General features: G+C 45.0%; 1 protein-coding gene across 15 annotated transcripts in view; it reads left to right on the top strand.

Annotated features, from left to right (window-relative positions):
• The window catches only part of DOCK7 (dedicator of cytokinesis 7), a 123,515-nt gene extending 108,421 nt beyond the window's left edge, over nucleotides 1-15,094 (top strand). For 7 of the 15 annotated variants that reach the window (XM_068140779.1, XM_068140774.1, XM_068140778.1 and 4 more), the window contains 6 exons: nucleotides 2,460-2,585; nucleotides 3,948-4,037; nucleotides 5,353-5,589; nucleotides 7,061-7,204; nucleotides 8,059-8,165; nucleotides 9,381-9,821. In XM_068140779.1, coding sequence (XP_067996880.1) covers nucleotides 2,460-2,585; nucleotides 3,948-4,037; nucleotides 5,353-5,589; nucleotides 7,061-7,204; nucleotides 8,059-8,165; nucleotides 9,381-9,594 — 918 coding nt within the window. In that variant the 3' untranslated portion in view covers nucleotides 9,595-9,821. Of the gene's footprint in view, nucleotides 1-2,450; nucleotides 2,586-3,947; nucleotides 4,038-5,352; nucleotides 5,590-7,060; nucleotides 7,205-8,058; nucleotides 8,166-9,380; nucleotides 9,822-11,530 lie in introns of those variants that run through there. The other 8 variants (XM_068140770.1, XM_068140766.1, XM_068140776.1 and 5 more) reach the window with 3 other exon arrangements.
• The last annotated feature ends 806 nt before the right edge of the window (nucleotides 15,095-15,900 follow it).

The raw sequence follows: 15,900 nt of genomic DNA, 5'->3' as shown, positions 1-15,900 counted from the left end.
AATCATAACCTAACACCTCTCTGTACACAACCGTTAGACCCTAAGCACCTCATCCAGATGTCTTTTAAACACTTCCAGAAACCAGGTCCTGCAAATGCTTCAAACCCTGAAAGGCACTCTCCAAGTAGGTAGGAAAAAGCAAAAGCACATGCTGGCACCTGCCTTGTGCCCATGGGTTGGGACAGGATCCCACCAACTTCCATGTGGAGTAAGCCCAGGCCCCATGTAACATTTGGGGAGCTGTTTTGTATGGCAGTTTCCCTTGGCCAGACATGATGCTACCTTGGGAAGAAGTTTGTGAAAGGAGTCCTGGAGTCACAGTCTTCTGCCTGTAACACTGAGGCTGCATTGAAGAAAATAGCACAGGAAGAAAAAAAAATAGAGGGTGACAGGCACTAGATCAGGCTGCCCAGAGAGGTTGCGGAGTCTACTTTTCTGGAGAGATTCCAAACTCACCTGACATTGTGATCCTGGGCAACCTGTTGTGGTTGACCCTGCTTTAGCAGGAGGGTTGGACTGGATGATCTCTGGAGCTTCCTTCTAACCTTTTCCATGTGGGGATTCTGTGAATTGGGAAATGCTGAACATTGCAGGACTTTAGCATGGGTAACATTGTCAACAATGGTGGTAGTTTTGAAAAGGTAGAGGTGAATAAATCAAGGGTTCAGTAGGCTGCTCATTCCTAGTGGGATGGGCATTGGAGAAGGAGAGGAGAAACTCCCAGATGTTGCCAGATGGTCCCCATAATAAAACAGTAATAACTTTAGAGCTGGAGGGTGTGCCCTAAGAGGTGTTTCTGAGGATGGCTGTGATGAATCCTTGTAGTCTATGCTGGCAGGTGGAGCTGGATAAAAATCCTCTCTGGAGAAGAGATGGATGAAGCACAGGTCCAAGTTGCTGCCCACACTACATGAAGCATATAGGCAACTCTTGGTGCAGCTCCTTGTTCTAAAATTGGACATGTGTCTACACTCCTGCCAGAGCAGAGCTGTCTATGTCTTGTAGCAAAGACAAGATGTGGCCTGTGTCTGTTAAGCAAGGCTGCTGCTGGCTATGGTCATTTCAGAATTCACTTTCACTTCAGAGCTGGGCATCAGTGAGCTTTGACGTCCTGAAGGTGCTTGGGGTGAGCAGCAGCCCTCACCCCACAAAAAAGACAGCACCATGCCTTAAGTGAGAGGAGCCAAGCCACACCTGGGCAGCTCTGGCATGACATCCCAGAGGTTCCTCCTATCCAGGATAATGCTTGACAGTGCCTTTTTCAGCCTCTGAAGTTTGCCTGGGGTTTTTTTGGTTGGGTTTTTTTTTCAGTTTGGCTTATTTATCCTCTTTGCCTTCCATAGATCATGTTCACCAGCACAGCAAGAGATCAGTTTTGCCATAGCAAAATCCTAAAATTACCAAAAAAAAAGAGAAGTGCAGAGCAGGCAGGACATCTGTAAGTGCTGTTTGAAACCGAACATGAGCCCAGGTTCAGAGACATTGAGTGTTCTAAACTGCATCACACTTTCTCAGGAGAGTAAAGGTGAACATTCAGAGTTTCTTGCTGAGAGGCATTACTGGTTTGTGCATGCAGTGTGAGTTGTTTTAACAAAATCCAAGGTGCCATTTCATTTTTTAAAGCACTTTTCCCCCCCCTTCTCTCTCTGTTATTGTTGCTGCTGTTACTTATTCAACAAAAAATCTTTCTCGTTTCTCTACTTTTGTTGCGTTTCTGGGCCAAATTCACCACTGGCTGAAATGGAAGCAGGTACATGATAGAGTGGCTTGCATCTGCTTTCACCAGGAGTGACTTTGGCCCTCTGTACTAGACATTAGCTGCTAGAAGAGAACATAACATCTTCCAGTTGACATGCTCTTTAAAAAGTGCTTGTGTGTGTGTGTGAGTGTGAACTGGACACTGACTTTGGCCCAATCCTGCAACCACTCAAGAGTGGATTATGGGAGCTCTGGTGTGGGTAATTTTCAGGGGCGTCTGTGTGCAATGTCATCCCTGCCAGCAACCAGACCTTACCATGCCTGGTGTCTACAGGCCATGGAGCAAGCTAAAGGGTGTCTGCACAGGGTCTGGAGAGCCTGAAATAATTACCCAAACAAAGGGACTTACCTTTGACTGTTCCTCAGAGACATCCAACACTCCCAGACTCCTCCTGGGGTGGGAAAAGCCATTGCAGGGTTGGGCTAATGGTCGCAATTGATCCCATATAATTTTGTGTGAGTTTATAATTTCATTGTGGTGCTTGCTGCTAAATGCATTCATGCTGGGTTCCAGGTGTGGTTTTTTTCTTTCCCTTCTTTCTTCCTTTCTTTTTTTCTTTTCTTCTGTTTTCCCCCCTGTATTTTAATTTCTTTTTTTTTTATTTTGCATACATTGAGGAGCCTGCCTGCAACCATGCTTGGGGGTACACATATCTCCACACTGAAATGACCTCTTGTTTCTCCAAACCTAGGATGGAAAGAGGATGTTTGGTACCTACTTCCGAGTTGGGTTTTACGGAACTAAGTTTGGAGACCTGGATGAGCAAGAGTTTGTTTACAAGGAGCCTGCAATAACAAAGTTAGCTGAGATTTCCCATAGGCTGGAGGTGAGATACTTGTGGCTGACCTCAAACTGTCTGTGAGTCACAACTTAACAATGTTGCATCAGTTACTGAAGAGTTGTTCTGCCATAATACCCAAAGTGATGGAAATTGCTGGACAAAACCAGCCCTGTGCCTCATGGAGACTAAGAGAAACAGTCACTTGGCTAAGGAGTTAGCAGAGTCCCACGCAGTGACCCAGGGCTGGGTCTGATGTCTCCTGCCCTCTTGCCGGTGCCGATTCTGCAAGAGGCAGGAGGAATGCAGAGAGAGGAGTCCCACAGGTTTTCCTTGATCTTGCAGCACGAGCTGCAGATCTGCTATGATCATTTGAGTTTGTGGCCTATCACACTGTTGTTTGCATTTCTCTTCAGCTGATTGGTGCAAACTGAAAAAAAGGCTGAGGTGCATTTCAAGATCTCACTTTCAGAAAGCATTGCGTTTTGCTGTCATTTTGTGGTCTTCAGATCATGTTCCTCTATGTGTAGAGATTGTGCCCTCTGAGGTGGCTGAATTTCAGAGCCCCTGAGGTCTCAAACTGAGAGTGGAAATTCTGGGGACATTGCATGTCTGAAGTTTGTATCAGCCATGAAGAAGGAAAGACAGCTTCAGTCTAACTGGGACTTGGGTGCAGCTCCAGGTACCACCAAGTGCTCATCTGTACCATGTAAAATGGTTAGTGTGGCCTGGTTTTGTGCCAACTAACCTGTGTCTAGACAACGTCCTAGCACAGCCTGGGGAGTGTGATGAGTCCGAGACTGTTTCCAGTATGCGCTGTGCACAAGAGGAGGCCATCCTCAGTTGGAGAGGAAGAGCACTTAGCTCTGGGCTGTGCCATGCTACTGGTTGGTGGGGCCAGAGGGCAGACCTGGCCCTGTTTTGTTTGCTGGAATGGGTCTGATGTCAGGTTGTTGCTCCCAGAAGCTCCTCTGGTGTCGCATTGCACTGAAAGCAGCGGCATTCTTTGAAACAGTTCAGAATCCAGCCATTCACTCAGTCCAGCACAGCCGTGCTCTGATGGAGCTCCTGATTTCCAGCAGATCCCATATTGACCCCAGCGTTCAGCTGAGCCCACAGACACACACTGAGCTCAGAGGGCTTGTTCAGAGCCACACAGCATGTGCAGGCAATTGGAAGGCTCTCGAGTTCTCCTGCCTTCCAGGGCATCAGGCTTGTTGTTTCCTGTTGCCCCTGGAATGCAGCTGATTTAATTCTCCTGGGTTCAGCAGATCACATTCAGCCCCAGCACAGCTACTGTTGAAGGCATGTGGAGCATCACCTCCCCTGAATATGCTTTTGTCTCTCCAACCCCCACCTCTCATGGCTGCATTTGATGTCTTCTTTCAATGCATTTGCTCTCAATTGTAGGGGTTTTATGGAGAACGGTTTGGTGAAGATGTGCTGGAAGTGATTAAGGATTCAAACCCTGTGGACAAATGTAAACTAGATCCTAACAAGGTAAGAAGACAAGAACAGGCTTAGAGGTAGAACAGGTCCTGAATGTATGCAAATGTAATGGGACAAATCCTGCCCTGATTTTCACCAAGTAGGAAGTGAAATCTATGTATTATGACTGCTTGGCATGAGAGTTGGGAAAAATCATCAAAGAATGCACAATTTGCCATTTCATTCCCTGACCTGGTGGGAAGAGAGGAGGCGAAAGGAAGCAGAGATCCAGACTGCATTTGCCTCTCTCTGTGGTATCCACTGAGTGCAAGAGAGGAAGGGCCTTTGGCTTTTCTGCAGCTGCAGCATTTTGTTATTCTGATGCCATGTCCCTTAAGCATAGCAGGGAATAACAGGAGCATGCCAAGGAAACAAGACTGTGGCTTAGGCAGGGCATTATCTGCACAGGAAGGAAGGAAAGGCTTCATGAAGTTCATCAAGGGCAAGTGTAGAGTCCTGCACCTGGGGATCAATAACCCCCTGCACCAGTACAGGTGAGGAATGACCTGCTGGAAAGCAGTTCTGTGGAGAAGGACATGGGAGTGGCAAGGGAAGTTCTCCTGCCCCTCTACTCTGCTCCAGTAAGGCCACACTTGGAATATTATGTCCGGTTCTAGGTTCCCCAGTTCAAGAGAGACAGGAAATTACTGAAAAAAGTCCAGTGTAGGGCACAGGAGAGTGGAGCATCTCTGTGAGGAGAAAAGGCTGAGAGACCTGGGGCTCTTTAGCCTGGAAGAGAAGGCTGAGAGGAGATCTTATCAATGCCGATCAATAGCTAAAGTGTGGAGGTCGTGAGGGGGCTCTTTTCAGTCCTATCCAGTGATAGGACAAGGGGCAACAGGTACAAACTAGAGCACAGGAGGTTTCACTTGAACTTAAGGAAAAACTTTACTTTGAGGAGGACAGACTCCTGGGCAGGCCGCCCATAGTTGTTGCAGAGTCTCATCTGCAGAGATTCCAAACGTTCCTGGCCATTGTGATCCTGGGCAAGTTGCTGTGGGTGACCCTACTTTAGCAGGGGGGTTGGACTGGGTGATCCCCAGAGGTCCCTTCCAACCCTCAGAATGACAAGATTCTGGGATATGAAGAGCATGAGAGGAGAGGGACAGTGAGATGTATATTGTCCAGTCCAGAAACTGCTGAGCAGCTACCATCACCCTTAGTCCCTTTCAATGTGAGTGTGATTTTTCTGAGTAAAAGCAAAATCCAGTCCTAGTTCTTCCAGAGGTGGCTTCAAGGGGGAAGAGAGCAAGCTGCTAAAAGCAGGAGCCAGCTCTTGTCTTCTGTCCCTGTCCCTCACCGTGCACTCCTGGGTTGCTTCCTGCAGGCCTACATCCAGATCACCTACGTGGAGCCATACTTTGACACGTATGAGATGAAGGACAGGATAACTTACTTTGACAAGAACTACAACCTGAGGCGCTTCATGTACTGCACGCCCTTCACGCTGGATGGCCGCGCGCACGGCGAGCTGCATGAGCAGTTCAAGCGCAAAACCATCCTCACCACCTCCCACGCCTTCCCCTACATCAAAACCAGGATCAACGTCATTCACAAAGAGGAGGTGAGAGGATGGTGCTCCCTGGGGGCTTCCTCTGCTTGAAGGGAAATGTTAGACAAGACCAAGGGAGGTGGATGATGCTTAAATTCCTGCTCTCTGCAGCTACCTGATAAGAGGTTGTAGCAAGGTGGAGGTTGGTCTCTTCTCTCAAGTAACTATTAGGAGGAAAGAGCCTCAAGTTGTACCAGGGGAGGTTTAAGTTGGATGTCAGGAAAAATTTCTTTACTGCAAGAGTGGTCGGGCATTGGAACAGGCTGCCCAGGCAGGTGGTGGAGTCACTGTCCCTGGAGGCATTCAAAATATATGCGGATGTGGCACTTCAGGACGTGGTTTAGTGGTCATGGTGGTGTTGGGTTGATGGTTGGACTTGATGCTTCTGGAGGTCTTTTCCAATCTTTATGATTCTATTGTTCTGTAATGTGCTATTATATGTGTACTTAAATGTGATGACTCTGTCCCTCCTTGTGGTCACATTAACATAAATGTACCCTTCATGGCCACCATCCCCCAGCCCATCACTTGCTACCTTTCCCCTCTGTTAAACAACGTAGTGGGTTGGAATTTCCCATTACATTAACTGGGCATGACTAGCTCAGTTGGAAAGCAAATGGAAGCTAACCTTTAACTGCAGAAACTTGGCAGGGAGCAGGTGAAGACAGCACTGTCATGAGCTGCTCTGACTGTTCACAGGAGAGGTTCTGCATGAGACTCCTTCATCTTGGGGCCACAAAGATGATCCAAGGTCTGGAGTACCTCTGCCATCAGGACAGGCTGAGGGAGCTGGGGTTGTTCAGCCTGGAGAAGAGAAGACTCCAGGGGGACCTTAGAGCTGCCTTCCAGTGCCTGAAGGGATCCTACAAGAAGGCTGGGGAGGGGTGTCTAGCAATGGGACAAGGGGGAATGGTTTTAAGGCAAGGGAGAGTAGGATCTTAGGAAGAAGTGCTTCAGTACTAGAGTTGTAGGGTTCTGGAACAAGCTGCTCAGGGAGGCCCCAGACCAGTGGGGTCCTGAGTCTTTATGGAGAGATTTATCTCATCACTGTAATTTTTCAAGGGTAAGTAGGAACTGAGAGGATAGTGGGACACAAAAATGCTTAAGCACTGACCCGATGCTGTAAGCCTGGGCAGTAGGTTGCAGTGACTGCAAAGGGCATGAGTCTACGTGTTCAGAAGCAATATCAGAAAGTTCTTAGGTACACAGGTGTATGGAAACATTTAAAAATCAATCTTCTCGTGTTGTTCCTAACCCAAGACAATGCATTTCTGTCCAAACTGTCAGTCTTGTTGGTGTCCACCACATCAGTGTGCCACCCCAGAGTGACCTTAGTGTTTCTGAAAGTCTGTATCTGGTTGGTAGTCTCAACCCTAACAAATAGTAGTGTTAGATAATGGTTGGACTTGATGATCTTAAAGGTCTTTTCCAACCAAAACGATTCTATGGTTCTAAATGTCCTCTGTTCTGGCTGCTTGCTTAGATCATCTTGACTCCCATCGAAGTTGCTATAGAGGACATGCAGAAGAAAACACAGGAATTAGCTTTTGCAACCCACCAAGACCCTGCGGACCCAAAGATGCTGCAAATGGTGCTGCAAGGATCAGTAGGTACCACAGTAAATCAGGTGAGGATCACTGTCTTGAGTTTCAGACCCTGGGGTAGGACACATCACTCAGTGCTGGGATGCTCAGTGTTGGACTTCTCAGTTATCTTGGATGTTTTTTAACCCATTCAATCTGTGGGATGTATTTAAAGCCACTGGTAGCTCTAGAGCAGCAGCTCTCAGTGACTTTGCCATTTGAGTAGAGTCCTGAAAATGTGTTTAAGAGCTGGAATGTATCTGAGAAGAGATATCCCTTTCTCAGAGCCTGCTCCTTCCTGGCATTCACTATTGTTTCTGCTTACTTCTCCTTCTTCCTTATGAGTTTGATTACTTTCCCTTTGGATAGCCAGGCCCTGGTGGGTGGAAGCAGGATTTTGTCCTGTTGTTGGTTTTGAACAAAATGGAAAGCAAAGCTAATGAATGGAAGAAGATTGAGGAAAAACTGAGGGAGTATGAGTAAACCTCTACTAATGGACAAGCTGGAAAAAGAAAATCAGATGGAATGTCAAGTTCTGGGTTGAGTTTGCAATGCTGGCAAACACTTTCCTGCTTCCATCTGCATTGTTTAAACTTTGTCTTAGTTGAGAGTTGAGCAAACTCTGTCAGGAGTCCTTATAAGAGAAAACAAATGTAGAATCTGTCTACTTTCTCACACTGTTTTCCAAAAGCAGAACTTTATTTAAAACAAAAAGAAAGCTTAAAAGAGATGCAGTTGTCACCATGTTCGGTGATTGATGCCAGATTTGCCAGCTGCAGTTCTTCAGGATGCATTCATGTTGTGTTTTACGAATGTTTCTACGTGCAAGAAGTTCCTTTAGTGATTGTCTATGACAGAGAGTTCTGAAAAACCTGCTTTTTCTCTTCTGCTTCTAAAGGGACCATTAGAAGTTGCACAAGTCTTCTTGTCTGAAATACCCAATGACCCAAAGCTCTTCAGGCATCATAACAAGCTACGGCTCTGTTTCAAAGACTTCACAAAAAGGTATGGAATATTGTCTTCAAGCTGCCTGCCAGATGCTACCACATCAGGCAGGAGTGTGTACAGTAACAGGGGTGTCTGGAGAGAGGGGTATTCAGGTTCTACCTCTGTATGTCCAGTTTCCATATGCAGTTGTGTTCCTCAGCTGCCCAGTTTGTTCCCTGCTTCTCTGGTGCTAGTCCGTGACTTTAAGGGACTGCAGTTGTTTGGCTTTGCTCTTTCTCAGGAAGGAATTAGTGATTACAGTTCAGTTGTGAATAGGTAGCCCTATTTCAGCAAACACAACTGGCCACGCTGGCACAAATGAACTCACAGCTTGGCAGGGTCAGGAGGAACTTCTGAACTGGCTGGGAGATTTAATTTTCTTCTGAAGTGAATTTCTCCACACAAAGTGGAAGCATGCTGGCAGAATTCTCTCAAGAAATGTGCTGGCTGCCCTGCTTTGCTCTTAAGCAGTGCAAGCTGCACTCTCAGTCCAGCATCTTTTGCAAGCACTCAGAAATTGATAAAAAAATAATTAATTGGAGTAAAAATGTTCTAAGTAAATAGATCCAGTGGCAATGTAATTTTCCCATATGTGATAAATGGCATTGATGATGCACTTCTTTTCACACCCTCTCTTTAACTTACATCTTCACAAGTGAAAACATTTCTAATGAAAATTTGGGATGTGGTTGCGGCCTCATCCCTGGAGGCATTCAAGATCAGACTAGATGTGGCCCTGAGCAGCCTGATCCAGTTGGAGGTGTTCCTGCTGACTGCAGGGGGCTTGCACAAGATGACCTTTAAGGGTCACTTCCAACCCAATGCAATCTGTGAATCTGTGAACATCTCAGTCTGCTATTTATTAATCTTTCCTGAGGAAAGCAGTAGATCTGTCCACCTTTAAATCTTCTTGGCTTGGAAGAGGCTATGGGGAGATCACTTTATTATTTCTCTTTAGTGAGGATAAACGTAACTGGAAAGTAAATTAAAATAACAAAGGAGTTGTCACTCTGAAGTGACATGGAAATCGGAAACACAAGAACCCCTCCTTTCTCCATGGACACCAAGTGGTTTAACGGAGCCTTTATTGCCCAAAAGACAAGATAGGGCAAGACATTCTGTGTCATCCCAGAGCAACAGAATGAATGTTGTTGTACTACTAGATTAACAAGCCTGTAGCAAGCAGACCTTTTTTTATGTGCCCAAGTCTCACACAGGCCTTTCTTTGCCTAGATGTGAAGATGCCCTGCGCAAGAACAAGAGCCTGATCGGTCCAGACCAGAAGGAGTACCAGCGTGAACTTGAGAGGAATTACCACCGGCTAAAGGAAGCCCTCCAGCCTTTGATAAACAGAAAGATCCCTCAGTTGTATAAGGCAGTGCTGCCAGTCACTTGCCACAGGTGGATATTTGGTTTTCCTCTTTCACCAGAGATAAAGAGGGTGTAAAACTGGGAACTGGGGTGTCTGATCTTCCTGGTGAACCTGTGACATCGATTTGTTTTCAGTTTTTTGGGTCCGCCCCTTTCCCTTTCTGTCCTGATTTCAGAGTACATCCCCTTCCCAGCAGTTATGGTAGGTGGTGTTTGCAATGGTTCCTTTTATCTTTGATCTTTTTTTTCCCCCCCTTCATCCTACATACCATTCTTTGTAGATTAAAAAACACCTTCACTGTGGCAGGAGTTTGGCACTTGTTTCTTCCCAGCGATGCTGGGATGAGAATTCCTAAGGGCAGGCAGGGTGGATACATAGTTGATGTCTTCCATGGTGGAAGACAAATAAATTGATGTCTGGGCTTTTTGTTTGTTTGCAATGAGTCTGAACATAAAAAAACCGCTAGGAATGTGTGTGAAGCAGGTCAGAGCCTATAGCACCAGCTGCATCTGAGCAGAGGGTCTTTGTTCTATCAGAGCTCCTAGAATAGGGACAGAAGTCTTTCCAATATATACTCTCCACCTTATCTTTGGTTTGGCAGCAAGGTAGAATAACTCAGTCCAGCAAAACTGCACTGCCCTGGCATCATGGTCCCACACCAGTGTGTGGGGTGGGGAGGGTTTGGAAACACTTTGTTAGCACTGAGTGCTGTTTTTTTTAACAGCAGAGCCTAGCAGAGGATTGAATGAATGTGGCCTTCAGCTCATGTCCATGCTGCTGGTTTAGAAAACAGCCCTGGTTTTGACCCTCTCCTATAAGGGCAGTTCAGAGGCAAAGAGCAATGAGGAACATAAAAAAATATTGTGAAAAGAGAAACTTGGCAACATTTTGTTCTAAAAAGAGCAAGATTTATTGCTGGATCAGAAGGAAATAACTGTTCCCTGCTCAAACAGCAGTGCTTACTTTCCTTACCTGTATTTGATGTGGTATTCTGCCTGCTGAGCACTGCAGAAAGGCAGCCTTCCCTCATTACCCAGGCTCATGATGCTTTAAGCTCTCCCCAGATCATGTATAATGTGCTCATTGTTCTCTGCTGATGTCAGCTGTTGCTGGCTGGGGATGATGGGAGGACCAGTGCTGTCCTCGCCACTCAGGTGGGACCCTCACCAGCCCTTTTGTCATGGTAATTATTGTCTAATCATGTGAAGGGAGTGCCTGTGCAGGGAGTCTGATCCAGGCAAATTCCACTTAGTGATTTATTTGAAAGATTTAAGTAAGTTCTAGTTGTGCAGATGGTTTGTGCTGCTTCTCTGCATACACATGGATTAAATTTGCTGTCAGCTTTCATCTCAGTAAACCTTGGGCAGTTGAGTGATTGCAGATAAAGACCCCAAGTCACTTCAGTTGGAAAACAATTGGTTAATGTCAGTGGACTCAGTGTTTGTAGTAGCCAGATGTAGAAAACACTGGAAATCAAGTAGCAGAATCATTCATCTGACGAGGCCCCTTTGGAGTGAGTCCAGAGGAGGGCCACAAGGATGGTCCAAGTACTGGAACACCTCTGCTATGAGAAGGGAGCTGGGATTGTTCAGCCTGGAGAAGAGAAGACTCCAAGGTCCTTAGAGCTGCCTTCCAGTACCTGAAGGGATCCTACAGGAAGGTTGGAGAGGGACTTTGCATAAGGGTGTCCAGATACAGGACAAGGGGGAATAGTTTGAAGCTGAGGGAGAATAGGGTTAGTCTGGATCTTAGGAAAAAGATTTTCAGTACAAGGGTGGTGAGACTCTGGAACAGGTTGTGCATGCAGGTTGTGGATGCCTCCTCCCTGGAGGTGTTCAGGGCTAGACTGGATGACGCCTTGAGTCTAGTTGAGAGGTGTCCCTGCCCATGGCAGGGGGTTTGGACTAGATGATCTCTGAGGTCTGTTCCAGTCTAAGCCATTCTGTGATTCTATGATTCTGTGATTCACCATGGAAAATATGAGCTCATCATTGTATTTTCTCTCCCTCAGAGACTCCTTCAGCAGGATGAGCCTTCGCAAAATGGATATCTAAGCGAGTTAAAACCCCAAATTAAAAAAAACAAAACAAAAAAAAGCACTTAATTTTAAGGTTTTTGAAAAGAAAAGAGCCTTGTTATCAGCGCTGGGAATCAAAGAAGTTTTATTGTGAAATAAAACTTGGACTTCATCCTGGACATCCCACACACCTCCTCCTCCTCCATCAAAGTGTTCAGTGGCCAAAACCAAAAAACATACCACCACAAACAAACCAACCAACCAACAAAAATCATTCTGAATTGTCAAATATAGACTTATCAATGTTTGAAAAAGAAAAATCATGACAGTGGTATCCAGAGTATTGGTGATAAGCTGTAAACTTACCTGTTTTTTAAGGCATTTTTATGACTCAAAGGTACACTAAACGCATTTACCTTTATTTATAGCATTACCTAATGTTAAATTTTATTTACTTTTAGTTCATATATTTAATTTATATTAGGACCATAAGAAAAAAAAATGCATTTTTTGAAGTTTTTAATGTAGTGATGATGGTTATTTTGATGGTACTATTAAATATGTGAATGTTTACACTTTAACTCCCTGTGCCTTGGACTTCAGAGCTTGCCATGCCTGGGAAAAAGGTTCAGAGGAAGGTAAGTCTTACAGTCACACTTCTTAACCAAGTGGTGATGTTTTTTGTTGTCCCCATCCTTTTTCCATTGTAACTCTGAATACAAGTTGTTGCAAAGAAAAGTAATTCCCTCTGTAGCCATCAGAAGAGTGAAGGCACATCTTAGGACTGCTTTACCTCCTGTACCAGTGGAGTTTCAGCATGACTTCTGGGGGAGGGCATTTCTTTAATTTGAGGGTGGCAGAGCACTGGAACAGGATGCCCGGAGAGGTTGTGGAGTCTCCATCTCTGGTGGCATTCAAAAGGGAGGTGATTCTCCTCCTCTACTCTTCTCTCATGAGGCCCCTTCTGGAGTACTGTGTCCAGTTCTGGTGCCCCCAGCATAAGAGAGACATGGAACTGCTGGAGCAGGTCCAGAGGAGGGCTGTGAAGATTATCAGAGAGCTGGAGAACTTCTCCTATGGGGACAGGCTGTGAGAGTTGGGGGCTGTTCAGCCTGGAGAAGCTTTGAGGAGACCTTACAGTGGCCTTCCAGTACCTGAAAATGGCCTGCAGGAAAGCTGGGAAAGGACTTTTTGCAAGCGCTTGTTGTGATAGGATGGGAGGGAATGGATTGAAGCTTAAGGAGGGCAGATTTAGACTGGAGATTAGGGAGAAATTCTTTACAGTGAGGGTGGTGAGACACTGGAACAGGTGGCCATGGGATGCTGTGGATGACCTCTCCCTGGAGGTGTTCAGGGCCAGTTTGGATGAGGCCTTAATCAACTGAGTCTAGTTGTGAGGTGTCCCTGCCTATGGCAGGGTGGTTGGAGTAGACTATCTCTGAGATCTCTTCCAACCTCCACCACACTCTTATTTCCCTCAGCTAGGAAGTCCAAGCAGCAGAGTAACCTCCTAACTTTGAATGTACAATGTGGATCAGCAGTGTAAATGTAGCTGGGCTGCTTTTTGTGTCCCTTTTTCAATACAAAAACAAATGTCATGGGGGAAAAAAAATACAAAAGCTCACAGTTGACGTTAAAAGCTTACCTAGAGAGCATTCCTTGCATTCTTAGTTATGGAAAGAAAAGCATCTGGTTTACAGCAGTCACTTTGGAGGCTGACAAAGCCCTTCAAGGACAAAGAATTGGAGCCAAGTACGGAACTCCTAAATCTAGTCCTTTAGATGTTTGGGTTTTTTTTTTCCTCTCAATATTGAACAAGGTCTTTTGGAAAGAGAAAGTGGTTAAACACAAGCTTGTTCGCTCTATAGATATACCTAAATATATAAAAACCCCAAAACTTGATAAATATACTATATAGATCAGTAAGGAAAAAAAAAGAGTTTTATCCATGAGCTTTTAAAATAGCAAACAGTGACACATCCTCACTTCCAATTTGAGATGATTTCACTTTTGAAACCGAAGTAGTTTTAACCTTCAGGTCTAACCTGCACATTCTTGTATGTTAGAAGGTTCTGGGGGGGTGGTTTCTTTGGGGTTTACCCTCCCACCCTTCTGTTCTAGCAACTGTAGCTCCAGAAAGAGCTCACCCTTCTGTATCAGCCCAGGGGATTTAGGGTAGGGAGGGACTTTTTTAGTCTGCATACTTCAAAATAGTGAATGTTTGTACTCCTGCTGCTGAGCAGGGCTGGAAAGACACTCTTGGAGCCATCCTGGGCTGTAGGTGCATGGCCTGCCCCAGAGGGATGACACCCAGCAGAGCTGTTCTTAGTGGGCTGGTGCAGGGTGTGGTGCTGGCTGGGGAAGGGAAAGCAGTGCTGCAAGTTTTTCCCTACTTCTCTGTGTTCTTTTGTTCCAACAGCTTCATAGCAGTGGTTTTTTTTTGTTAGCTTATGTGTCATTTGCTGGTCTCCAATCAGCTCCCTCAAAGACAAGTAGTCCTGAACTAGTTCTGTGCTTTGGGTTGTAACAGCAAAGCCTGCATGGAGTTTCTGGTATAAAGCAAACTACTCCTCTAACCTAAATAGTTTTGTTTGCCCCCTTGCCTTAAGACATGTCAAAGGCCTGTTGCAAAGCCCAGGGGTGTTGACAGGGCTTTAGAACTTGTATAGGGCTCTGGGACTCTCATAATGGAAAATATGAGAGGAATGGGGTAGTTTTGCAGAAGCAAAATATATTTACAAAGTGAAAAAGGGAGTAAAATATCCTAATAGCCATGAAAGAATGAAATTGTCATTCACAGGAGTAAGCCTTGTACACTGTCTTCAGCAAGCAAAACATCATCTATTTTAATCTAAATCTTGCATAAGTATCTTTTGATGTTACTAGGTGGCCCCATGCCAGCTTGAATCTGTCTTATTGGTACAGTTGTGTAGAAGTGTAGGCTCACAAAAAGCTGTCTGGGCAGCCACACTTTGTGGTGTCCGTTGTAGCAAACTTAGAGGCTGTGTGCCATACAGGACAGGGGGTTACTGCAGTGACTAGTCCAGAAAGGTGGCAAATGCTCTACTTGAGTACATCTCCAAAAACCCACCCCATACTATCTCTCTGTATGCCAGAGCAGTGTTTTTTCATTCAGCATATTCCAGATGATGATTTCTGTGCAGCTGCCTCCAAAGAATGTGTCTCTCAAGCTTTAAAGCACGATGGAAGACAGTTGGGTCATCTTCTGATGACACCCTGCCCAGTATTTTGTTGGAAGATAATGGTATTTTGCTTCCTTGGAACATTTCCTGTTCCTGCTCCTGCTGTTGAATGAAAGAGATAAGTCTTGGGTCAAGTGTGGAAGAAAAATAAACTTTCATTTACAGGCTGAAATTCAGCAAAACCCATGCTGCAGGCAGTTAAAAATAGCATTCTGTAGTGTGATTTGGCTACCCTTGCAAGGTAAGATTTGGGGTTGTGGAGGGAGGTGTGTGGTTTTTTGTTGGGTTTTTTGTGTGTGTTCTGGTTTTGTTTTGTGTTTGTTGTTTTTTTAATGTAGCTATTTCTTGGTTTAAACTATGGAATTATTTATTATGGTGACAATGCTTTGGAAAAGGGAATGGTTTCCCTGTATTTGTCATGCCAGCTTTTTCTCCTCTGCAGAAGGTTATTGCTACAGACATCTATTCAGCATGAAGTTATATAAGCAAATGTAGTCCAGCCATTAAAGTGCTGGTTTCTATTGACTCTTAAAGCTTCCTAAACTGAAACATGTTCCAGAAAGTCATCATCATCTAGGCTATGCTGCCAACTCAAGTCAGGACTCAGCAGTCCACCATAACATGGAGAAGACACTAAAGGTCATTTTCATGAGCTACCTTCATGTTTATCCTCCATTATGACAGAAGGTTGTAAAAAAAAACAAGTAGTGCAGAATAAATCTAGGGCTTTTCCTCTAAAGAAGTTAATTTGCTTTTGAAGAAAGTGTAAATACATCCAGAAAATCAGGGCATACTCACTTCTTGGGTATCTCTCCTTGTCTCTGCACCAGCACTCCATCTCATTCCATCCATCCCATGGCAGCAAATATCCTATTTTGTGGCTTACTTGTAAGTTGCTAATTCCTGCAGTTTATAGGATTCACTTTAATAGTTTAGCATCCAACAGATGACTTGGGATTTTAACCTCTAGTGTTTAGTGCCAAACATTTTGCTTGTTTTCACATTTCCCTTTCCCTCTGACCCTTACCTTTAGTCATCAAGTGCCTTCCAATCAGGATATGCTGTACAAGAATCAGTTAAAGAACAGAGAATGTTGTTTTTTAAAGCACTTCTAAGTCTTCCAGTTCTCTTAGGTAGTTTCCCAACGTTTTTGTAATGGTG

This window comes from Melanerpes formicivorus, unplaced genomic scaffold, assembly GCF_026170545.1.
Source record: "Melanerpes formicivorus ecotype bairdi unplaced genomic scaffold, bMelFor1.0.p_v2 SCAF_7, whole genome shotgun sequence".
In the NCBI taxonomy this organism is placed as follows: Eukaryota; Metazoa; Chordata; class Aves; order Piciformes; family Picidae; genus Melanerpes; species Melanerpes formicivorus.
The sequence above is the reverse complement of the archived record's forward strand: the minus strand, read 5'-3'. Positions and strand labels throughout refer to the sequence as shown.